The sequence below is a fragment of the Oncorhynchus mykiss genome, chromosome 28 (assembly GCF_057628025.1).
Source record: "Oncorhynchus mykiss isolate SJ-2025 chromosome 28, ASM5762802v1, whole genome shotgun sequence".
Classification (NCBI taxonomy): domain Eukaryota; kingdom Metazoa; phylum Chordata; class Actinopteri; order Salmoniformes; family Salmonidae; genus Oncorhynchus; species Oncorhynchus mykiss.
Window position 1 is genome coordinate 19,752,229 of NC_143049.1, and position 17,442 is coordinate 19,769,670.

Here is a 17,442-nt window from a genome sequence, read left to right on the forward strand (position 1 = left end):
CGGAAAATACTGTCCAGCATCAACCACAGTATGCAACAGTCTGACGCAGGCGCAGAATGCAATGTGGGTTGTGTTGTTTTGTGTGAAAACCTGGAAGAAAGGCAGTGACTACTTGCAAGGTAAGTTAACTTTTAGCTCAATGCATGATGTGGGGACTTTGGAATGGGGAAAAATGTCATGGTTTGTCTTGCTAACTTGCTATTTAAAAAACCTATATACAGTGCCTTGCAAGAGTATTCGGCCCCCTTGAACTTTGCGACCTTTTGCCACATTTCAGGCTTCAAACATAAAGATATAAAACTGTATTTTTTTTGTGAAGAATCAACAACAAGTGGGACACAATCATGAAGTGGAATGACATTTATTGGATATTTCAAACTTTTTTAACAAATCAAAAACTGAAAAATTGGGCGTGCAAAATTATTCAGCCCCTTTACTTTCAGTGCAGCAAACTCTCTCCAGAAGTTCAGTGAGGATCTCTGAATGATCCAATGTTGACCTAAATGACTAATGATGATAAATACAATCCACCTGTGTGTAATCAAGTCTCCGTATAAATGCACTTGCACTGTGATAGTCTCAGAGGTCCGTTAAAAGCGCAGAGAGCATCATGAAGAACAAGGAACACACCAGGCAGGTCCGAGATACTGTTGTGAAGAAGTTTAAAGCCGGATTTGGATACAAAAAGATTTCCCAAGCTTTAAACATCCCAAGGAGCACTGTGCAAGCGATAATATTGAAATGGAAGGAGTATCAGACCACTGGAAATCTACCAAGACCTGGCCGTCCCTCTAAACTTTCAGCTCATACAAGGAGAAGACTGATCAGAGATGCAGCCAAGAGGCCCATGATCACTCTGGATGAACTGCAGAGATCTACAGCTGAGGTGGGAGACTCTGTCCATAGGACAACAATCAGTCGTATATTGCACAAATCTGGCCTTTATGGAAGAATGGCAAGAAGAAAGCCATTTCTTAAAGATATCCATAAAAAGTGTTGTTTAAAGTTTGCCACAAGCGTCCTGGGAGACACACCACCAAACATGTGGAAGAAGGTGCTCTGGTCAGATGAAACCAAAATTGAACTTTTTGGCAACAATGCAAAACGTTATGTTTGGCGTAAATGTCACGGTGAGTGAATGAGGACCCAAAAGCGAATTAACTTAACAGAGCTTCTTTAATTACCAAACACAGGTAGGTTCAGACAGACCGGCAGATTCCGACAGGACAGGACAAGGTTACAGCAAACATGACGATAGTCTGGTTCAGGCATGAAACACAACAAACAAGAATCCGACAAGGACAGGAACAAAAACAGAGAGAGATATAGGGACCTAATCAGAGGGAAAAAGGGAACAGGTGGGAAACGGGGTGAATGGGTAGTTAGGAGGAGACAAGGAACAGCTGGGGGAAAGCGGGGGAGAAAAGGTAACCTAATACGACCAGCAGAGGGAGACAGGGTGAAAGGAAAGGACAGAAAGACACAACATGACAATACATGACAGTACCCCCCCACTCACCGAGCGCCTCCTGGCGCACTCGAGGAGGAAACCTGGCGGCAACGGAGGAAATCCTCGATCAGCGCACGGTCCAGCACGTCCCGAGAGGGAACCCAACTCCTCTCCTCAGGACCGTACCCCTCCCAATCTACGAGGTACTGGTGACCACGGCCCCGAGGACGCATGTCCAAAATCCTGCGGACCCTGTAGATGGGTGCGCCCTCGACAAGGATGGGGGGGGGGGGGAAGACGAGCGGGGGCGCGAAGAACGGGCTTGATACAGGAGACATGGAAGACCGGGTGGACGCGACGAAGGTATCGCGGAAGAAGAAGTCGAACTGCGACAGGATTAATGACCCGAGAAATACGGAACGGACCAATGAACCGCGGGGTCAACTTGCGAGAAGCCGTCTTAAGGGGAAGGTTCTGAGTGGAGAGCCAAACTCTCTGACCGCGACAATATCTAGGACTCTTAGTTCTACGCTTATTAGCAGCCCTCACAGTCTGCGCCCTATAACGGCAAAGTGCAGACCTGACCCTCTTCCAGGTGCGCTCGCAACGTTGGACAAAAGCCTGAGCGGAGGGGACGCTGGACTCGGCGAACTGAGATGAGAACAGCGGAGGCTGGTACCCGAGGCTACTCTGAAAAGGAGATAGCCCGGTCGCAGACGAAGGAAGCGAGTTGTGGGCGTATTCTGCCCAGGGGAGCTGTTCTGACCAAGACGCAGGGTTGCGAAAAGAAAGACTGCGTAAGATGCGACCAATAGTCTGATTGGCCTGTTCTGCTTGACCGTTAGACTGGGGGTGAAAGCCGGAAGAGAGACTGACGGAAGCCCCAATCAAACGGCAAAACTCCCTCCAAAATTGAGACGTGAATTGCGGACCTCTGTCCGAAACGACGTCTGACGGAAGGCCATGAATTCTGAAAACATTCTCGATGATGATTTGTGCCGTCTCTTTAGCAGAAGGAAGCTTAGCAAGGGGAATGAAATGAGCCGCCTTAGAGAACCTATCGACAACCGTAAGAATAACAGTCTTCCCCGCTGACGAAGGCAGTCCGGTGACAAAATCTAAGGCGATGTGAGACCACGGTCGAGAGGGAATGGGAAGCGGCCTGAGACGGCCGGCAGGAGGAGAGTTACCGGACTTAGTCTGCGCGCAGACCGAACAAGCAGCCACGAAACGACGCGTGTCATGCTCCCGGGTGGGCCACCAAAAACGCTGGCGAATGGAAGCAAGCGTACCCCGAACGCCAGGGTGGCCGGCTAACTTGGCAGAGTGAGCCCACTGAAGAACGGCCAGACGAGTAGGAACGGGAACGAAAAGAAGGTTCCTAGGACAAGCGCGCGGCGACGGAGTGTGAGTGAGCGCTTGCTTTACCTGCCTCTCAATTCCCCAGACAGTCAACCCGACAACACGCCCCTCAGGGAGAATCCCCTCGGGGTCAGTGGAGGCTACTGAAGAACTGAAGAGACGAGATAAAGCATCAGGCTTGGTGTTCTTAGAGCCCGGACGATAAGAAATCACGAACTCGAAACGAGCGAAAAACAGCGCCCAACGCGCCTGACGCGCATTAAGTCGTTTGGCAGAACGGATGTACTCAAGGTTCCTATGGTCAGTCCAAACGACAAAAGGAACGGTCGCGCCCTCCAACCACTGTCGCCATTCGCCTAGGGCTAACCGGATGGCGAGCAGTTCGCGGTTTCCCACATCATAGTTACGTTCCGACGGCGACAGGCGATGAGAAAAATACGCGCATGGGTGGACCTTGTCGTCAGAGAGGGAGCGCTGAGAAAGAATGGCTCCCACGCCCACCTCTGACGCGTCAACCTCGACAACGAACTGTCTAGAGACGTCAGGTGTAACAAGGATAGGAGCGGATGTAAAACGATTCTTGAGGAGATCAAAAGCTCCCTGGGCGGAAACGGACCACTTAAAGCACGTCTTGACAGAAGTAAGGGCTGTGAGAGGAGCTGCCACCTGACCGAAATTACGGATGAAACGACGATAGAAGTTCGCGAAGCCGAGAAAGCGCTGCAGCTCGATGCGTGACTTAGGGGCGGGCCAATCAATGACAGCTTGGACCTTAGCGGGATCCATCTTAATGCCTTCAGCGGAAATAACAGAACCGAGAAATGTGACGGAGGAGGCATGAAAAGTGCACTTCTCAGCCTTCACAAAAAGACAATTCTCTAAAAGGCGCTGGAGGACACGTTGAACGTGCTGAACATGAATCTGGAGTGACGGTGAAAAAATCAGGATATCGTCAAGGTAAACGAAAACAAAGATGTTCAGCATGTCTCTCAGGACATCATTGACTAATGCCTGAAAGACAGCTGGAGCGTTAGCGAGGCCGAAAGGAAGAACCCGGTATTCAAAGTGCCCTAACGGAGTATTAAACGCCGTCTTCCACTCGTCCCCCTCCCTGATGCGCACGAGATGGTAAGCGTTACGAAGGTCCAACTTAGTGAAAAACCTGGCTCCCTGCAGGATCTCGAAGGCTGAAGACATAAGAGGAAGCGGATAACGATTCTTCACTGTTATGTCATTCAGCCCTCGATAATCTATGCAGGGGCGCAGAGACCCGTCCTTCTTCTTGACAAAAAAAAACCCCGCTCCGGCGGGAGAGGAGGAGGGGACTATGGTACCGGCGTCAAGAGCTACAGACAAATAATCCTCGAGAGCCTTACGTTCGGGAGCCGACAGAGAGTATAGTCTACCCCGGGGGGGAGTGGTTCCCGGAAGGAGATCAATACTACAATCATACGACCGGTGTGGAGGAAGAGAGGTGGCCCTGGACCGACTGAACACCGTGCGCAGATCGTGATATTCCTCCGGCACCCCTGTCAAATCACCAGGCTCCTCCTGTGAAGAAGAGACAGAGGAAACAGGAGGGATAGCAGACATTAAACATTTCACATGACAAGAGACGTTCCAGGAGAGGATAGAATTACTAGACCAATTAATGGAAGGATTATGACAAACTAGCCAGGGATGGCCCAAAACAACAGGTGTAAAAGGTGAACGAAAAATTAAAAAAGAAATGGTTTCGCTATGATTACCAGAAACAGTGAGGGTTAAAGGTAGCGTCTCACGCTGAATCCTGGGGAGAGGACTACCATCCAGGGCGAACAAGGCCGTGGACTCCCTTAACTGTCTGAGAGGAATGTCATGTTCCCGAGCCCAGGTCTCGTCCATAAAACAGCCCTCCGCCCCAGAGTCTATTAAGGCACTGCAGGAAGCTGACGAACCGGTCCAGCGTAGATGGACCGACAAGGTAGTGCAGGATCTTGAAGGAGAGACAGGAGTAGTAGCGCTCACCAGTAGCCCTCCGCTTACTGATGAGCTCTGGCTTTTACTGGACATGAAGTGACAAAATGACCAGCAGAACCGCAATAGAGACAGAGGCGGTTGGTGATTCTCCGTTCCCTCTCCTTAGTCGAGATGCGGATACCTCCCAGCTGCATAGGCTCAGCTCCCGAGCCGGCAGAGGAAGATGGTAGTGATGCGGAGAGGGGGGCAACGGAGAGCGCGAGCTCCTTTCCACGAGCTCGGTGACGAAGATCAACCCGTCGCTCAATGCGAATAGCGAGTTCAATCAAGGAATCCACGCTGGAAGGAACCTCCCGGGAGAGAATCTCATCCTTTACCTCTGCGCGGAGACCCTCCAGAAGACGAGCGAGCAAGGCCGGCTCGTTCCAGCCACTGGAGGCAGCAAGAGTGCGAAACTCAATAGAGTAGTCAGTTATGGATCGATTGCCTTGACATAGGGAAGACAGGGCCCTGGAAGCCTCCTCCCCAAAAACAGATCGATCAAAAACCCGTATCATCTCCTCCTTAAAGTCCTGATACTGGTTAGTACACTCAGCCCTTGCCTCCCAGATTGCCGTGCCCCACTCACGAGCCCGTCCAGTAAGGAGAGATATGACGTAGGCGACACGAGCAGTGCTCCTGGCGTAAGTGTTGGGCTGGAGAGAAAACACAATATCACACTGGGTGAGGAACGAGCGGCATTCAGTGGGCTCCCCAGAGTAACACGGCGGGTTATTGATTCTGGGCTCCGGAGATTCGAAAGCCCTGGAAGTGGCCGGTGGATCGAGGCGGAGATGGTGAACCTGTTCTGTGAGGTTGGAGACTTGGGTGGCCAGGGTCTCAACGGCATGTCGAGCAGCAGACAATTCCTGCTCGTGTCTGCCTAGCATCGCTCCCTGGATCTCGACGGCTGAGTGGAGAGGATCCGAAGTCGCTGGGTCCATTCTTGGTCGGATTCTTCTGTCACGGTGAGTGAATGAGGACCCAAAAGCGAATTAACTTAACAGAGCTTCTTTAATTACCAAACACAGGTAGGTTCAGACAGACCGGCAGATTCCGACAGGACAGGACAAGGTTACAGCAAACATGACGATAGTCTGGTTCAGGCATGAAACACAACAAACAAGAATCCGACAAGGACAGGAACAAAAACAGAGAGAGATATAGGGACCTAATCAGAGGGAAAAAGGGAACAGGTGGGAAACGGGGTGAATGGGTAGTTAGGAGGAGACAAGGAACAGCTGGGGGAAAGCGGGGGAGAAAAGGTAACCTAATACGACCAGCAGAGGGAGACAGGGTGAAAGGAAAGGACAGAAAGACACAACATGACAATACATGACAGTAAAAGCAACACAGCTGAACACACCATCCCCACTGTCAACCATGGTGGTGGCAGCATCATGGTTTGGGCCTGCTTTTCTTCAGCAGGGACAGGGAAGATGGTTAAAATTGATGGGAAGATGGATGGAGCCAAATACAGGACCATTCTGGAAGAAAACCTGATGGAGTCTGCAAAAGACCTGAGACTGGGACGGAGATTTGTCTTCCAACAAGACAATGATCCAAAACATAAAGCAAAATCTACAATGGAATGGTTCAAAAATAAACATATCCAGGTGTTAGAATGGCCAAGTCAAAGTCCAGACCTGAATCCAATCGAGAATCTGTGGAAAGAACTGAAAACTGCTGTTCACAAATGCTCTCCATCCAACCTCACTGAGCTCGAGCTGTTTTGCAAGGAGGAATGGGAAACAATTTCAGTCTCTCGATGTGCAAAACTGATAGAGACATACCCCAAGCGACTTACAGCTGTAATCGCAGTAAAAGGTGGCGCTACAAAGTATTAACTTAAGGGGGCTGAATAATTAAGCACGCCCAATTTTTCAGTTTTTGATTTGTTAAAAAAGTTTGAAATATCCAATAAATGTCGTTCCACTTCATGATTGTGTCCCACTTGTTGTTGATTCTTCACAAAAAAATACAGTTTTATATCTTTATGTTTGAAGCCTGAAATGTGGCAAAAGGTCGAAAAGTTCAAGGGGGCCGAATACTTTCGCAAGGCACTGTATATTATTCTTTTTTCACCTTTATTTAACCAGGTAGACAAGTTGAGAACAAGTTCTCATTTACAACTGCGACCTGGCCAAGATAAAGCAAAGCAGTTCGACACATATAACAACAGAGTTACACATGGAGTAAAACAAACATACAGTCAATAATACAGTAGAAAATAAGTGAGCAAATTAGGTGAGATAAGGGAGGTAAAGGCAATAAATAGGCCATGGTGGGGAAGTAAATACAGTATAGCAATTAAACACTGGAATGGTAGATTTGACAGTAGATGAGTGTGCAAAGTTGAAATACTGGGGTGCAAAGGAGCTAAATAAATAAATACAGTAGGGGAAGAGGTAGTTGTTTGGGCTATTTATAGATGGGCTATGTACAGTTGCAGTGATCTGTGAGCTGCTCTGACAGCAAATAGCTGGTCATTAATCTAAACTGAAGCTTTTGGTGTTACGTACTCTTGTAAAATCACTACACGTTGTTCTGCTGCTGTAAGCGCCGTGTGTCTGCAGACTCTCCCATTGCACACGATAACACGTTATGTAGTTTAGTCACCCAACCAACATATTTTGTTCATTTAAAATCCATCAGTCATCGACTAGGTTGTAAAAATGTTCCAACAGGAGAAACACTACACTCCTATACAAGACTCCTGTATTTATGTCAATTGTTGGGCTCATTGCAATTACGATCACTGTCTTCTTAAGACGCATTTGTAAGTATGTCAATTGTGCACGGGGTCATTGCATATACTCAAATGCAAAACAGAAGATACTGTGTGTGAGAGAGTGAGTAACGACGTGCGCTTAGAGTCGGGAAGCAAGTTCAGGGAGTGAGTGTTTTAATAAAATAAAACAGAACATAATATAAAACAAGAACCTCGAACAACACACACACATGAAACAGAAACAATGATGACTGGGGAAGGAACCAAAGGGAGGGACATATATAGGGCAGGTAATCAACGAAGTGATGGAGTCCAGGTGAGTCTGACGATGCGCGTAACGAGGTCGGAGAGGGAGCACACATGACAGTATCCCCTTCCCGACGCGCGGCTCCAGCTGCAGAACGCCACCCAAAGTGACTATCCCGGAGAACAGGAGCGGACCGGACACCTCTGCAGAGGCACAGGAAACTCTATCCGGCTGAGACGCAGGAGCATGGCGACCTAGAGTGCCGGAGAGAGAGCATAACTGACGGTACCCCCTCCCGGGCGTGTTTGGCACCAGCCGCAGGATGCCAACCCAAGGGACGATCCTGGGGATCAGGGGCGGACCGGTCACCCCCGCTGATGCGCAGGAACCTGTCGCCGGCTGGGACGAGGGAACCTGCCAGACCGGCTGAGGCAGGGGAGCCTGGCGATCCGGTTGAGGTATGAGAGCCTGACGAGTCAGTGGACGCAGGGGATCTGGCAAAGGCATGAAAGCCCGACAAGCCGGCTGAGGCAGGGGAGCCCGTCGAGCCGGCTGAGGCAGGGGAGCCTGTCGAGCCGGCTGAGGCAGGGGAGCCTGTCGAGCCGGCTGAGGCAGGGGAGCCTGTCGAGCCGGCTGAGGCAGGGGAGCCTGACCAAAAAAAACAAAAAACTGTTTTAAGAAAATAAACAGAACATAATACAAAACAAGAACCTCGAACAACACACAGACATGAAACAGAAACAATGAAACCTGGGGAATGGTACCAAAGGGAGGGACATATATAGGGCAGGTAATCAACGAAGTGATGTCCAGGTGAGTCTGACGACGTGCAGGTGCGCGTAACGATGGTGACAGGTGTGCGCCATAACGAGCAGCCTGTAGACCTAGAGGTCAGAGAGGGAGCACACGTGACAGAGTGAGTGAATAATAATAATGTAACACATAATAATAATAATACATTTGCTATTCCCTTGTTTACATAGTGGGCCCCCTCCTCATCTACAGTTGTGACACAGACACTCGAGCAACCATTTAAAAGGCAGGCAGCTTATGCAACCCTATCAAAACATGCTCAAGACCTCACTGCAGCCCTTTCATATTACATTGCAAAGGACATGATGCCATTTCAAATTGTTGAGAGGCCTGGCTTTCTGAGGATAATAAAGGTTCCCGTGCCTCACTACAAAGTGTCATCACAAACATTATTTTCCAAGACTGAAACCTGTACAACCAGGTTAAAGCTGATGTTCGAAAAAGTTTGGCTCAAGCCACATGGTTTCTTGCAACTACTGATCTCTAGACCAGTAAAAGGGGGGTAGTCAACCCTACATTAGCCTTACTATCGATTACCTCACCCCAGACTCACCTCAAACAACAACATTGACGAATACGCTGATTCGGTGAGCGAGTTCATTAGAAAGTATATTGACGATGTCGTACCCATAGCAACGATTAAAACATTCCCAAACCAGAAACAGTGGATTGATGGCAGCATTCACATAAAACTGAAAGCGCGAACCACAGTTTTTAACCAGGGCAAGGTGACCGGAAACATGACCGAATACAAAGTGTAGCTATTCCCTCCGCAAGGCAATCAAACAAGCTAAGCGCCAGAATAGAGACAAAGTAGAGTCGCAATTCAACGGCTCAGACACAAGCCACCAATTGTGCAAGTTCTCCCACTTAAAAAGATGAGGCCGGTAATTTTCATCATAGGTACACTTCAACTATGACAGACAAAATGAGAAAAAAAATCCAGAAAATCACATTGTAGGATTTTTAATTAATTAATTTGCAAATTATGGTGGAAAATAAGTATTCTGTGTAATGAAAGTGATAGTATTATCTGTCTGTCTGATTCTCATTTTGTCTGTCATAGTTGAAGTGTACCTATGTTGAAAATTACAGGCCTCTCTCATCTTTTTAAGTGGGAGAACTTGCACAATTGGTGGCTGACTAAATACTTTTTGGCCCCACTGTATGTATATATAAACACCCAGAACATTTATGGGGGATTGGAAATTACGCAGATTACATTGATGGAATCTACATTTTATATGCACTATTAAAGCTGATCTACCCTCAATTTTTTTAAAGACTAATACAAATTAAATAAATAAACAAAACAAAAAAAGATATAACAGTTGACATGTGTCATAATGTAACTTTGTGATTTTGCCAAGAATACAGTGCCTTGCGAAAGTATTCGCCCCCCTTGAACTTTGCGACCTTTTGCCACATTTCAGGCTTCAAACATAAAGATATAAAACTGTATTTTTTTTGTGAAGAATCAACAACAAGTGGGACACAATCATGAAGTGGAACGACATTTATTGGATATTTCAAACTTTTTTAACAAATCAAAAACTGAAAAATTGGGCGTGCAAAATTATTCAGCCCCCTTAAGTTAATACTTTGTAGCGCCACCTTTTGCTGCGATTACAGCTGTAAGTCGCTTGGGGTATGTCTCTATCAGTTTTGCACATCGAGAGACTGACATTTTTTCCCATTCCTCCTTGCAAAACAGCTCGAGCTCAGTGAGGTTGGATGGAGAGCATTTGTGAACAGCCGTTTTCAGTTCTTTCCACAGATTCTCGATTGGATTCAGGTCTGGACTTTGACTTGGCCATTCTAACACCTGGATATGTTTATTTTTGAACCATTCCATTGTAGATTTTGCTTTATGTTTTGGATCATTGTCTTGTTGGAAGACAAATCTCCGTCCCAGTCTCAGGTCTTTTGTAGACTCCATCAGGTTTTTTTCCAGAATGGTCCTGTATTTGGCTCCATCCATCTTCCCATCAATTTTAACCATCTTCCCTGTCCCTGCTGAAGAAAAGCAGGCCCAAACCATGATGCTGCCACCACCATGTTTGACAGTGGGGATGGTGTGTTCAGCTGTGTTGCTTTTACACCAAACATAATGTTTTGCATTGTTGCCAAAAAGTTCAATTTTGGTTTCATCTGACCAGAGCACCTTCTTCCACATGTTTGGTGTGTCTCCCAGGTGGCTTGTGGCAAACTTTAAACGACACTTTTTATGGATATCTTTAAGAAATGGCTTTCTTCTTGCCACTCTTCCATAAAGGCCAGATTTGTGCAATATACGACTGATTGTTGTCCTATGGACAGAGTCACCCACCTCAGCTGTAGATCTCTGCAGTTCATCCAGAGTGATCATGGGCCTCTTGGCTGCATCTCTGATCAGTCTTCTCCTTGTATGAGCTGAAAGTTTAGAGGGACGGCCAAGTCTTGGTAGATTTGCAGTGGTCTGATACTCCTTACATTTCAATATTATTGCTTGCACAGTGCTCCTTGGGATGTTTAAAGCTTGGGAAATCTTTTTGTATCCAAATCCGGCTTTAAACTTCTTCACAACAGTATCTCGGACCTGCCTGGTGTGTTCCTTGTTCTTCATGATGCTCTCTGCGCTTTTAACGGACCTCTGAGACTATCACAGTGCAGGTGCATTTATACAGAGACTTGATTACACACAGGTGGATTGTATTTATCATCATTAGTCATTTAGGTCAACATTGGATCATTCAGAGATCCTCACTGAACTTCTGGAGAGAGTTTGCTGCACTGAAAGTAAAGGGGCTGAATAATTTTGCACGCCCATTTTTTCAGTTTTTGATTTGTTAAAAAAGTTTGAAATATCCAATAAATGTCGTTCCACTTCATGACTGTGTCCCACTTGTTGTTGATTCTTCACAAAAAAATATGGTTTTATATCTTTATGTTTGAAGCCTGAAATGTGGCAAAAGGTCGCAAAGTTCAAGGGGGTCGAATACTTTCGCAAGGCACTGTATCTGTCATCATGATCAGCACTATTAGAATAATATTTTGAATATTTCAATGATGGCAATCTCAGATTGAAGTATGAGGTGAACATAGAGCAGCGAAATAAGTCAGTTTTAGTTGTCAGACAGAGAATTGTGTGCCATTTATAGAAAAAGGACAATAAGGATAGGATTATTTGTGGCCGACAAAACAAACCATCGGTTTATGGGACCAATCAGAACGGTTAGAATGTGTTTCCCTTCTAGAAATTGTCAGGAAGGTACTCAGATCTAGACTCATTGTCATGTATTGTCATGTTGTGTCTTTCTGTCCTTTCCTTTCACCCTGTCTCCCTCTGCTGGTCGTATTAGGTTACCTTTTCTCCCCCGCTTTCCCCCAGCTGTTCCTTGTCTCCTCTGACTACCTCATCCACCCCTTTTCCCACCTGTTCCCTTTTTCCCTCTGATTAGGTCCCTATATCTCTCTCTGTTTCTGCTCCTGTCTTTGTCGGATTCTTGTTTGTTGTGTTTCATGCCTGAACCAGACTATCGTCATGTTTGCTGTAACCTTGTCCTGTCCTGTCGGAATCTGCCGGTCTATCTGAGCCTACCTATGTTTGGTTATTAAAGAAGCTCTGTTTAAGTTAATTCGCTTTTGGGTCCTCATTCACTCACCGTAACACTCATTGCGGAGAAGAAGCTAATGTTCGTAGGCGTGTTGTAGCGTTTGGCTGGAGCACAGTTTGGATTGCCAGGTAACACCATACGAGCTGTATTGTTGCTATTTTGTCATATACATTGTTCCAATGAATAGTAGGTCTATGCATTTGTTTAGTTCAGAGCCAGATTAAGATTGTCTTCACTACTGTCAGCATGTTATTATGTATCTCCAAGAGTTGTGGTCTAAAATAGAAATGTGTACTGAGTCCTACCCAGACACAGAGATTAAGCAACAATGTGTGTTGCAGAGGATGTGTTTTTTTCTCTCCAAAATGCAGAAATGAAAGCTGCACTAGTGCTCCAGATGTTCCCAGGGGGTAGTTCAATTAACATGCTGTTATGATGTGTAGACCAACAGCTGTATGCTGTCTCAGATCTTCAATTACGAACATCCTCACTATTTCGAAATGCTCTGGATACGTGCACTTGGTGAAAAAATAAAAACAATCAGTGATTGCCTAATGCCCTCATTCCTAGCAAGCATTCTGGAGTCTATCATTTGAAACAGTCTAAATCTTCAATAATCCATACAACAGATAATGGTCATACATTAAAACAAATAGCAGGGAACATACTCAGAAGTACATTAGCACAAAGCTTCATCAAGTGTTGTCATCAGTTGGTGGCTTCCCCTGAAAGACAATATATTCACATCAGATAATGGGCTGGTAATGACTATTGACATTTTGGGGCAAATCGCTTCTACTCGTGGTCCACGTACAGGTTTCCCTGGGTATCCAGGCTCTCCTGGTTGCCCTGGTAACCCATCTTGTCCAGGAGAGGCACAAGAACCAGCAGCGACCAAGACCCATTTGCGACCAAGCTTTAACTTCCTGACTGATGTCTTGAGATGTTGCTTCAATATATCCACATAATTTTCCTCCCTCATGAGCCATCTATTTTGTGAAGTGCACCAGTCCGTCCTGCAGCAAAGCACCCCCACAACATGATGCTGCCACCCCCATGCTTCATGGTTGGGATGGTGTTCTTCGGCTTGCAAGCCCCCCCCCTTTTCCCTCCAAATATAACGATGGTCATTATGGCCAAACAGTTCTATTTTTGTTTCATTAGATCAGAGGATATTTCTCCAAAAAGTACGATCTTTGTCCCCATGCGCAGTTTCAAACCGTAGTCTGGCTTTTTAATGACGATTTTGGAGCAGTGGCTTCTTCCTTGCTGAGCGGCCTTTCAGGTTATGTCGATTTAGGACTTGTTATACTGTGGATGTAGATACTTTTGTACCTGTTTCCTCCAGCATCTTCACAAGGTTCTTTGCTGTTGTTTTAGGATTGATTTGCACTTATCGCACCAAAGTACGTTCATCTCTAGAAGACAGAACACGTCTTCTTCCTGAGCGGTATGACGGCTGCGTGTTCCCATGGTGTTTATACTTGCGTACTATTGTTTGTACAGATGAACGTGGTACCATCAGGCGTTTGGAAATCGCTCCCAAGGACGAACCAGACTTGTGGAGGTCTACAATTGATTTTCTGAGGTCTTGGCTGATTCCTTTAGATTTCCCTATGATGTCAAGCAAAGAGGCACTGAGTTTGAAGGTAGGCCTTGAAATACATCCATAGGTACACCTCCAATTGACGCAAATTATGTCAATTAGCCTATCAGAAGCTTCTAAAGCCATGCTTCATTTTCGTGAATTGTCCAAGATGTTTAAAGGCACAGTTAACTTAGAGTATGTAAACTTCTGACCCACTGGAATTGTGATACAGTGAATAATAAGTGAAATAATCTGTCTGTAAACAATTGTTGGAAAAATGACTTGTGTCCTGCACAAAGTAGATGTCCTAACCGACTTGCCCAAACTATAGTTTGTTAACAAGACATTTGTGGAGTGGTTGAAAAACGAGTTTTAATGACTCCAACCTAAAGTGTATGTAAACTTCCAACTTCATCTGTACCTGTTGTAAATTTGCAGTCTGTAGAATTCACTTTACTTTTTAAAACCAACGTCTGCATAGAATTTTTCTGTTTGTTTATGTTTTTGATTCCATTGAATATGTGCAGTGTGACGCATAAGTGGTAATGTCCAAACCACATTACATGTATGGACTACTTGTCACAGACCAAGAAGTTTGCATGAGACAGTGGAGGCGGTTATGTGGAGCTGAACTAACCACTATATACTGAAATAGATTCCCTTCTCTTCCTCATAATTGTATTCTGTTTGTTTGTGTCAGTGTTGGTGAAAGAATGTGGTTTGTGTAGCTAAGCAGGTTTCCATCCAATTGTCGACACATTTTCATGTGAATATTCCAAAAAGCTTTCCCCTCCAGTAGTGTTTCCACCAAACGGACTTGCAGATATAAATCAGTGGGAGAGGACGTAGTGCACACAAACTTGACTTTTTTGCTTAAATCTAATGTTCAATGTGTTTCCATTGCATGTTCAACTCTATGGATAGTTTCGGCACAAAAACTGTTGCGTTAAATAGTAAATGTACCTACTCTGATCTTGGCACGTGCACTCTAGCCAACAGATCGCGGATACAGTACAGATAGGCTCTGTCGGTAGGCTAGTCTACATGATGAGATTATGGATAAGAGCGAAAATGTTTTAATTTGTCAAATCAGCATCGATCGTCATGTCACCAGAATAAGACCCTTGCACTTTCACCACGCTGTGAAGTTAATCAACATTTTACTGTAGCCAAATTTAAACTGCGTGGTTTCCCGAGTGTTAGTGGGACATACAATTTCATTGTGTGACTCCGAATTTACTTCGATATGATGGTTATTTCTCACATAATACATTTTACTGACACAAAAAGATACCACGATGTCGAAAGAACGAATTAGCTTATCGTGATATTTGTTTTATATGGTATGACTTTACTCGCATGAAAACTGTAGATGAAAATGGGTTACAGTCTTCAAAATAGACCTGTAGGTCTGTATAGGTAGATTTCTGAAGAAGAAAATAAGTTACATTTGAGAAGTGAGATATTTACAAACTAATGAAACATACCTCTCCTTTTCTGCCTCTGAGCCCAGTTTCACCCTACAGAGCGGCAATGACATGGAAAAACATGAAAACAGAGTCTAAAAAGGCAGTGTGAACATCTATATCAGTTACGAGTAATGCATGCCCCTCAAGTAGAGTCGAGAGTGGGGAAAAGTTACATACGCTTGTCCCAGGGGTCTCAGGCACACCATTATTCCCCCTCTCACCCTAGAGAAAGAGAAAGGGAGGGTGACGATGAAAAATGAAAACACCATTAACTGCTGTTTCTTAAAATATAAGTCATGAACACATCTAAAAAGCAAAAGGACTATGTGTTGTTTTATACTTGGCTTCCTTTGGGACTGGGCTCTCCAGTTTCCCCCAGAAAACAATGGAAGACATGTTACCTACAGTCAGTCATAATATGACTATTAATATGACATATTATGATACTAACAATTAATCAACCAAAAAAGCCATACTCTACAGAGTTAAGTTACTTTTGTAATATAGTTGATAAGTGAGCATCATTTTGCAATTCATTACCTTTGAACCACCCGGCAGTCCTTGGTCACAAGGTAACCCTTGAATCCCCGTTTCTCCCTCTGCTCCCTAGAGAAACAACAGGAAACACTTGAACAATTACAGTACTGTAAACTGTATAACAATAATACATGTACATGCAAGTTGACTCTGCCTTCTCTGTGACATTAAAATGAAGCCACACTAATTTATTTCCTTTCCATGTCCTGCAATTTGTATTTAATTCTCAGGGGACTTCTACCAGTTAGTATTGAATGGCACAAGGCCAAAAGCACAGGAATTATATGCCTACAGCCAGCAGTATAATGATATGTGTTGTGAGTTTATGATGCTGAGAAATCCAAAGTCAACGTTTTCTGCCTGAGGTGAATCCTGTATGGAAAATACCCACTTACAGCCCCCAGTACTAGAACATTGCATAACATTTTTCACCTATCCGAAACAAGTGAAAAAAAACTACTTTCAGTCCAGGTGTCCCAGGACATTCATCTGATCCACACGCCCCTTGGGCCCCCCATGTTAACACAGTCATTACTCCCAGAACACACACCAACTACATGACGAAATGCACATATATACTGAATAAAAATATTAACGCAACATGCAACAATTTTAAAATTTTTACTGAGTTACAGGTCATATAAGGAAACCAGTCAATTGAAATAAAGGCATTAGGCCCTAATCTATGAATTTCACATGACTGGGAATACAGATATGCATCTGTTGGTCACAGAAAAAAAGTCAGCGTGACACATCTCCTTTGCATAGAGTTGATCTGGCTATTGATTGTGGCCTGATAATATTATCCCACTCCTATTCAATGGCTGTGCGAAGTTCCTGGATATTGGTGGGAACTGGAACACGCTGTCGTACAAGTCAATCCAGAGCATCCCAAACTTGCTCAATAGGTGACATGTCTGGTGAGTATGCAGGCTATGGAAGAACTGGGGCATTTTCAGCTTCCAGGAATTGTGTACAGATCCTTGCGACATGGGGCAGTGCATTTGTCACGCCCGAATCTGTTTCACCTGTCCTTGTGCTTGTCTCCACCCCCCTCCAGGTGTTGCCCATCTTCCCCATTATCCCCTGTCTGTCTGTGCAAGTTAGTTTTGTTCGTTCATACCTACCAGCGGCTTCCCTTGCTCCTGTCTTTCCTATAGTCCCTGTTTTCAAGTTTCCCGGTTTTGACATTCCTGCCCTGACCCTGCCTGCCATCCTGTACCTTTGCCTCTACTCTGGATTACCGACCTCTGGCTGACCTGACCCTGAGCCTGCTGTTCTGGTGCCTTACACCCTCTCTGGAATATTGATCCCTGCCTGCCTTGACCTGTCGTTTGCCTGCCCCTGTTTAAAGATTAAACTTTAGTTTCTTCAACACTGTCTGCACCTGGGTCATATCTTAAAAGTGATAGCATTAGCCTATCATGTTGAAACATGAGGTCATGGCGGCAGATGAATAGCATAAAAATGGGCCTCAGAATCTCATCATGGTATCTCTGTACATTCAAATTGCCATCAATAAAATGCATTTGTGTTCGTTGTCCGTAGTTTATGCCTGCCCATACCAAAACCCCACCGCCAGCATGGGGCACTCTGTTCACAACGTTGAAATCAGCAAACCTCTCGCCCACACAACACTATACATGTGGTC

The 17,442-nt window shown here is 45.3% G+C and overlaps 1 protein-coding gene across 3 annotated transcripts; it reads right to left on the bottom strand.

The window, feature by feature from the left end:
* Positions 1-7,698: 7,698 nt before the first annotated feature.
* Positions 7,699-15,609, bottom strand: LOC118944847 (uncharacterized). 3 transcript variants are annotated; one of them, XM_090225577.1, is made up of 4 exons: positions 15,432-15,609; positions 15,273-15,305; positions 8,553-8,672; positions 7,699-8,436 (listed from the first exon to the last, which is right to left on the bottom strand). In XM_090225577.1, exons 1-4 carry the CDS (start codon positions 15,521-15,523, stop codon positions 8,265-8,267), a joined length of 417 nt encoding a protein of 138 aa, XP_090081703.1. In that variant the 5' UTR covers positions 15,524-15,609; the 3' UTR covers positions 7,699-8,264. The 3 variants fall into 3 exon arrangements, 2 of the variants coding, with proteins under 2 accessions (XP_090081703.1, XP_090081702.1); XR_016492874.1 differs by lacking the exon at positions 15,432-15,609 and having other exon boundaries at positions 15,273-15,419; XM_090225576.1 differs by lacking the exons at positions 15,273-15,305; positions 15,432-15,609 and adding an exon at positions 12,866-13,009.
* Between the last annotated feature and the right edge of the window lie 1,833 nt (positions 15,610-17,442).

Bases quoted from the DNA above. Each gene is read 5' to 3' on its own strand.
- LOC118944847 (XM_090225576.1), bottom strand. From the start codon at position 12,893: ATGAAGCTTTGTGCTAATGTACTTCTGA. The intron at 8,673-12,865 runs GTATGTTCCCTG...TCTGACCTCTAG, and splicing joins TTGTGCTAATGTACTTCTGA to GTCTACAGGCTGCTCGTTAT. The intron at 8,437-8,552 runs GTACCATTCCCC...TTTTTTGGTCAG, and splicing joins TATATATGTCCCTCCCTTTG to GCTCCCCTGCCTCAGCCGGC.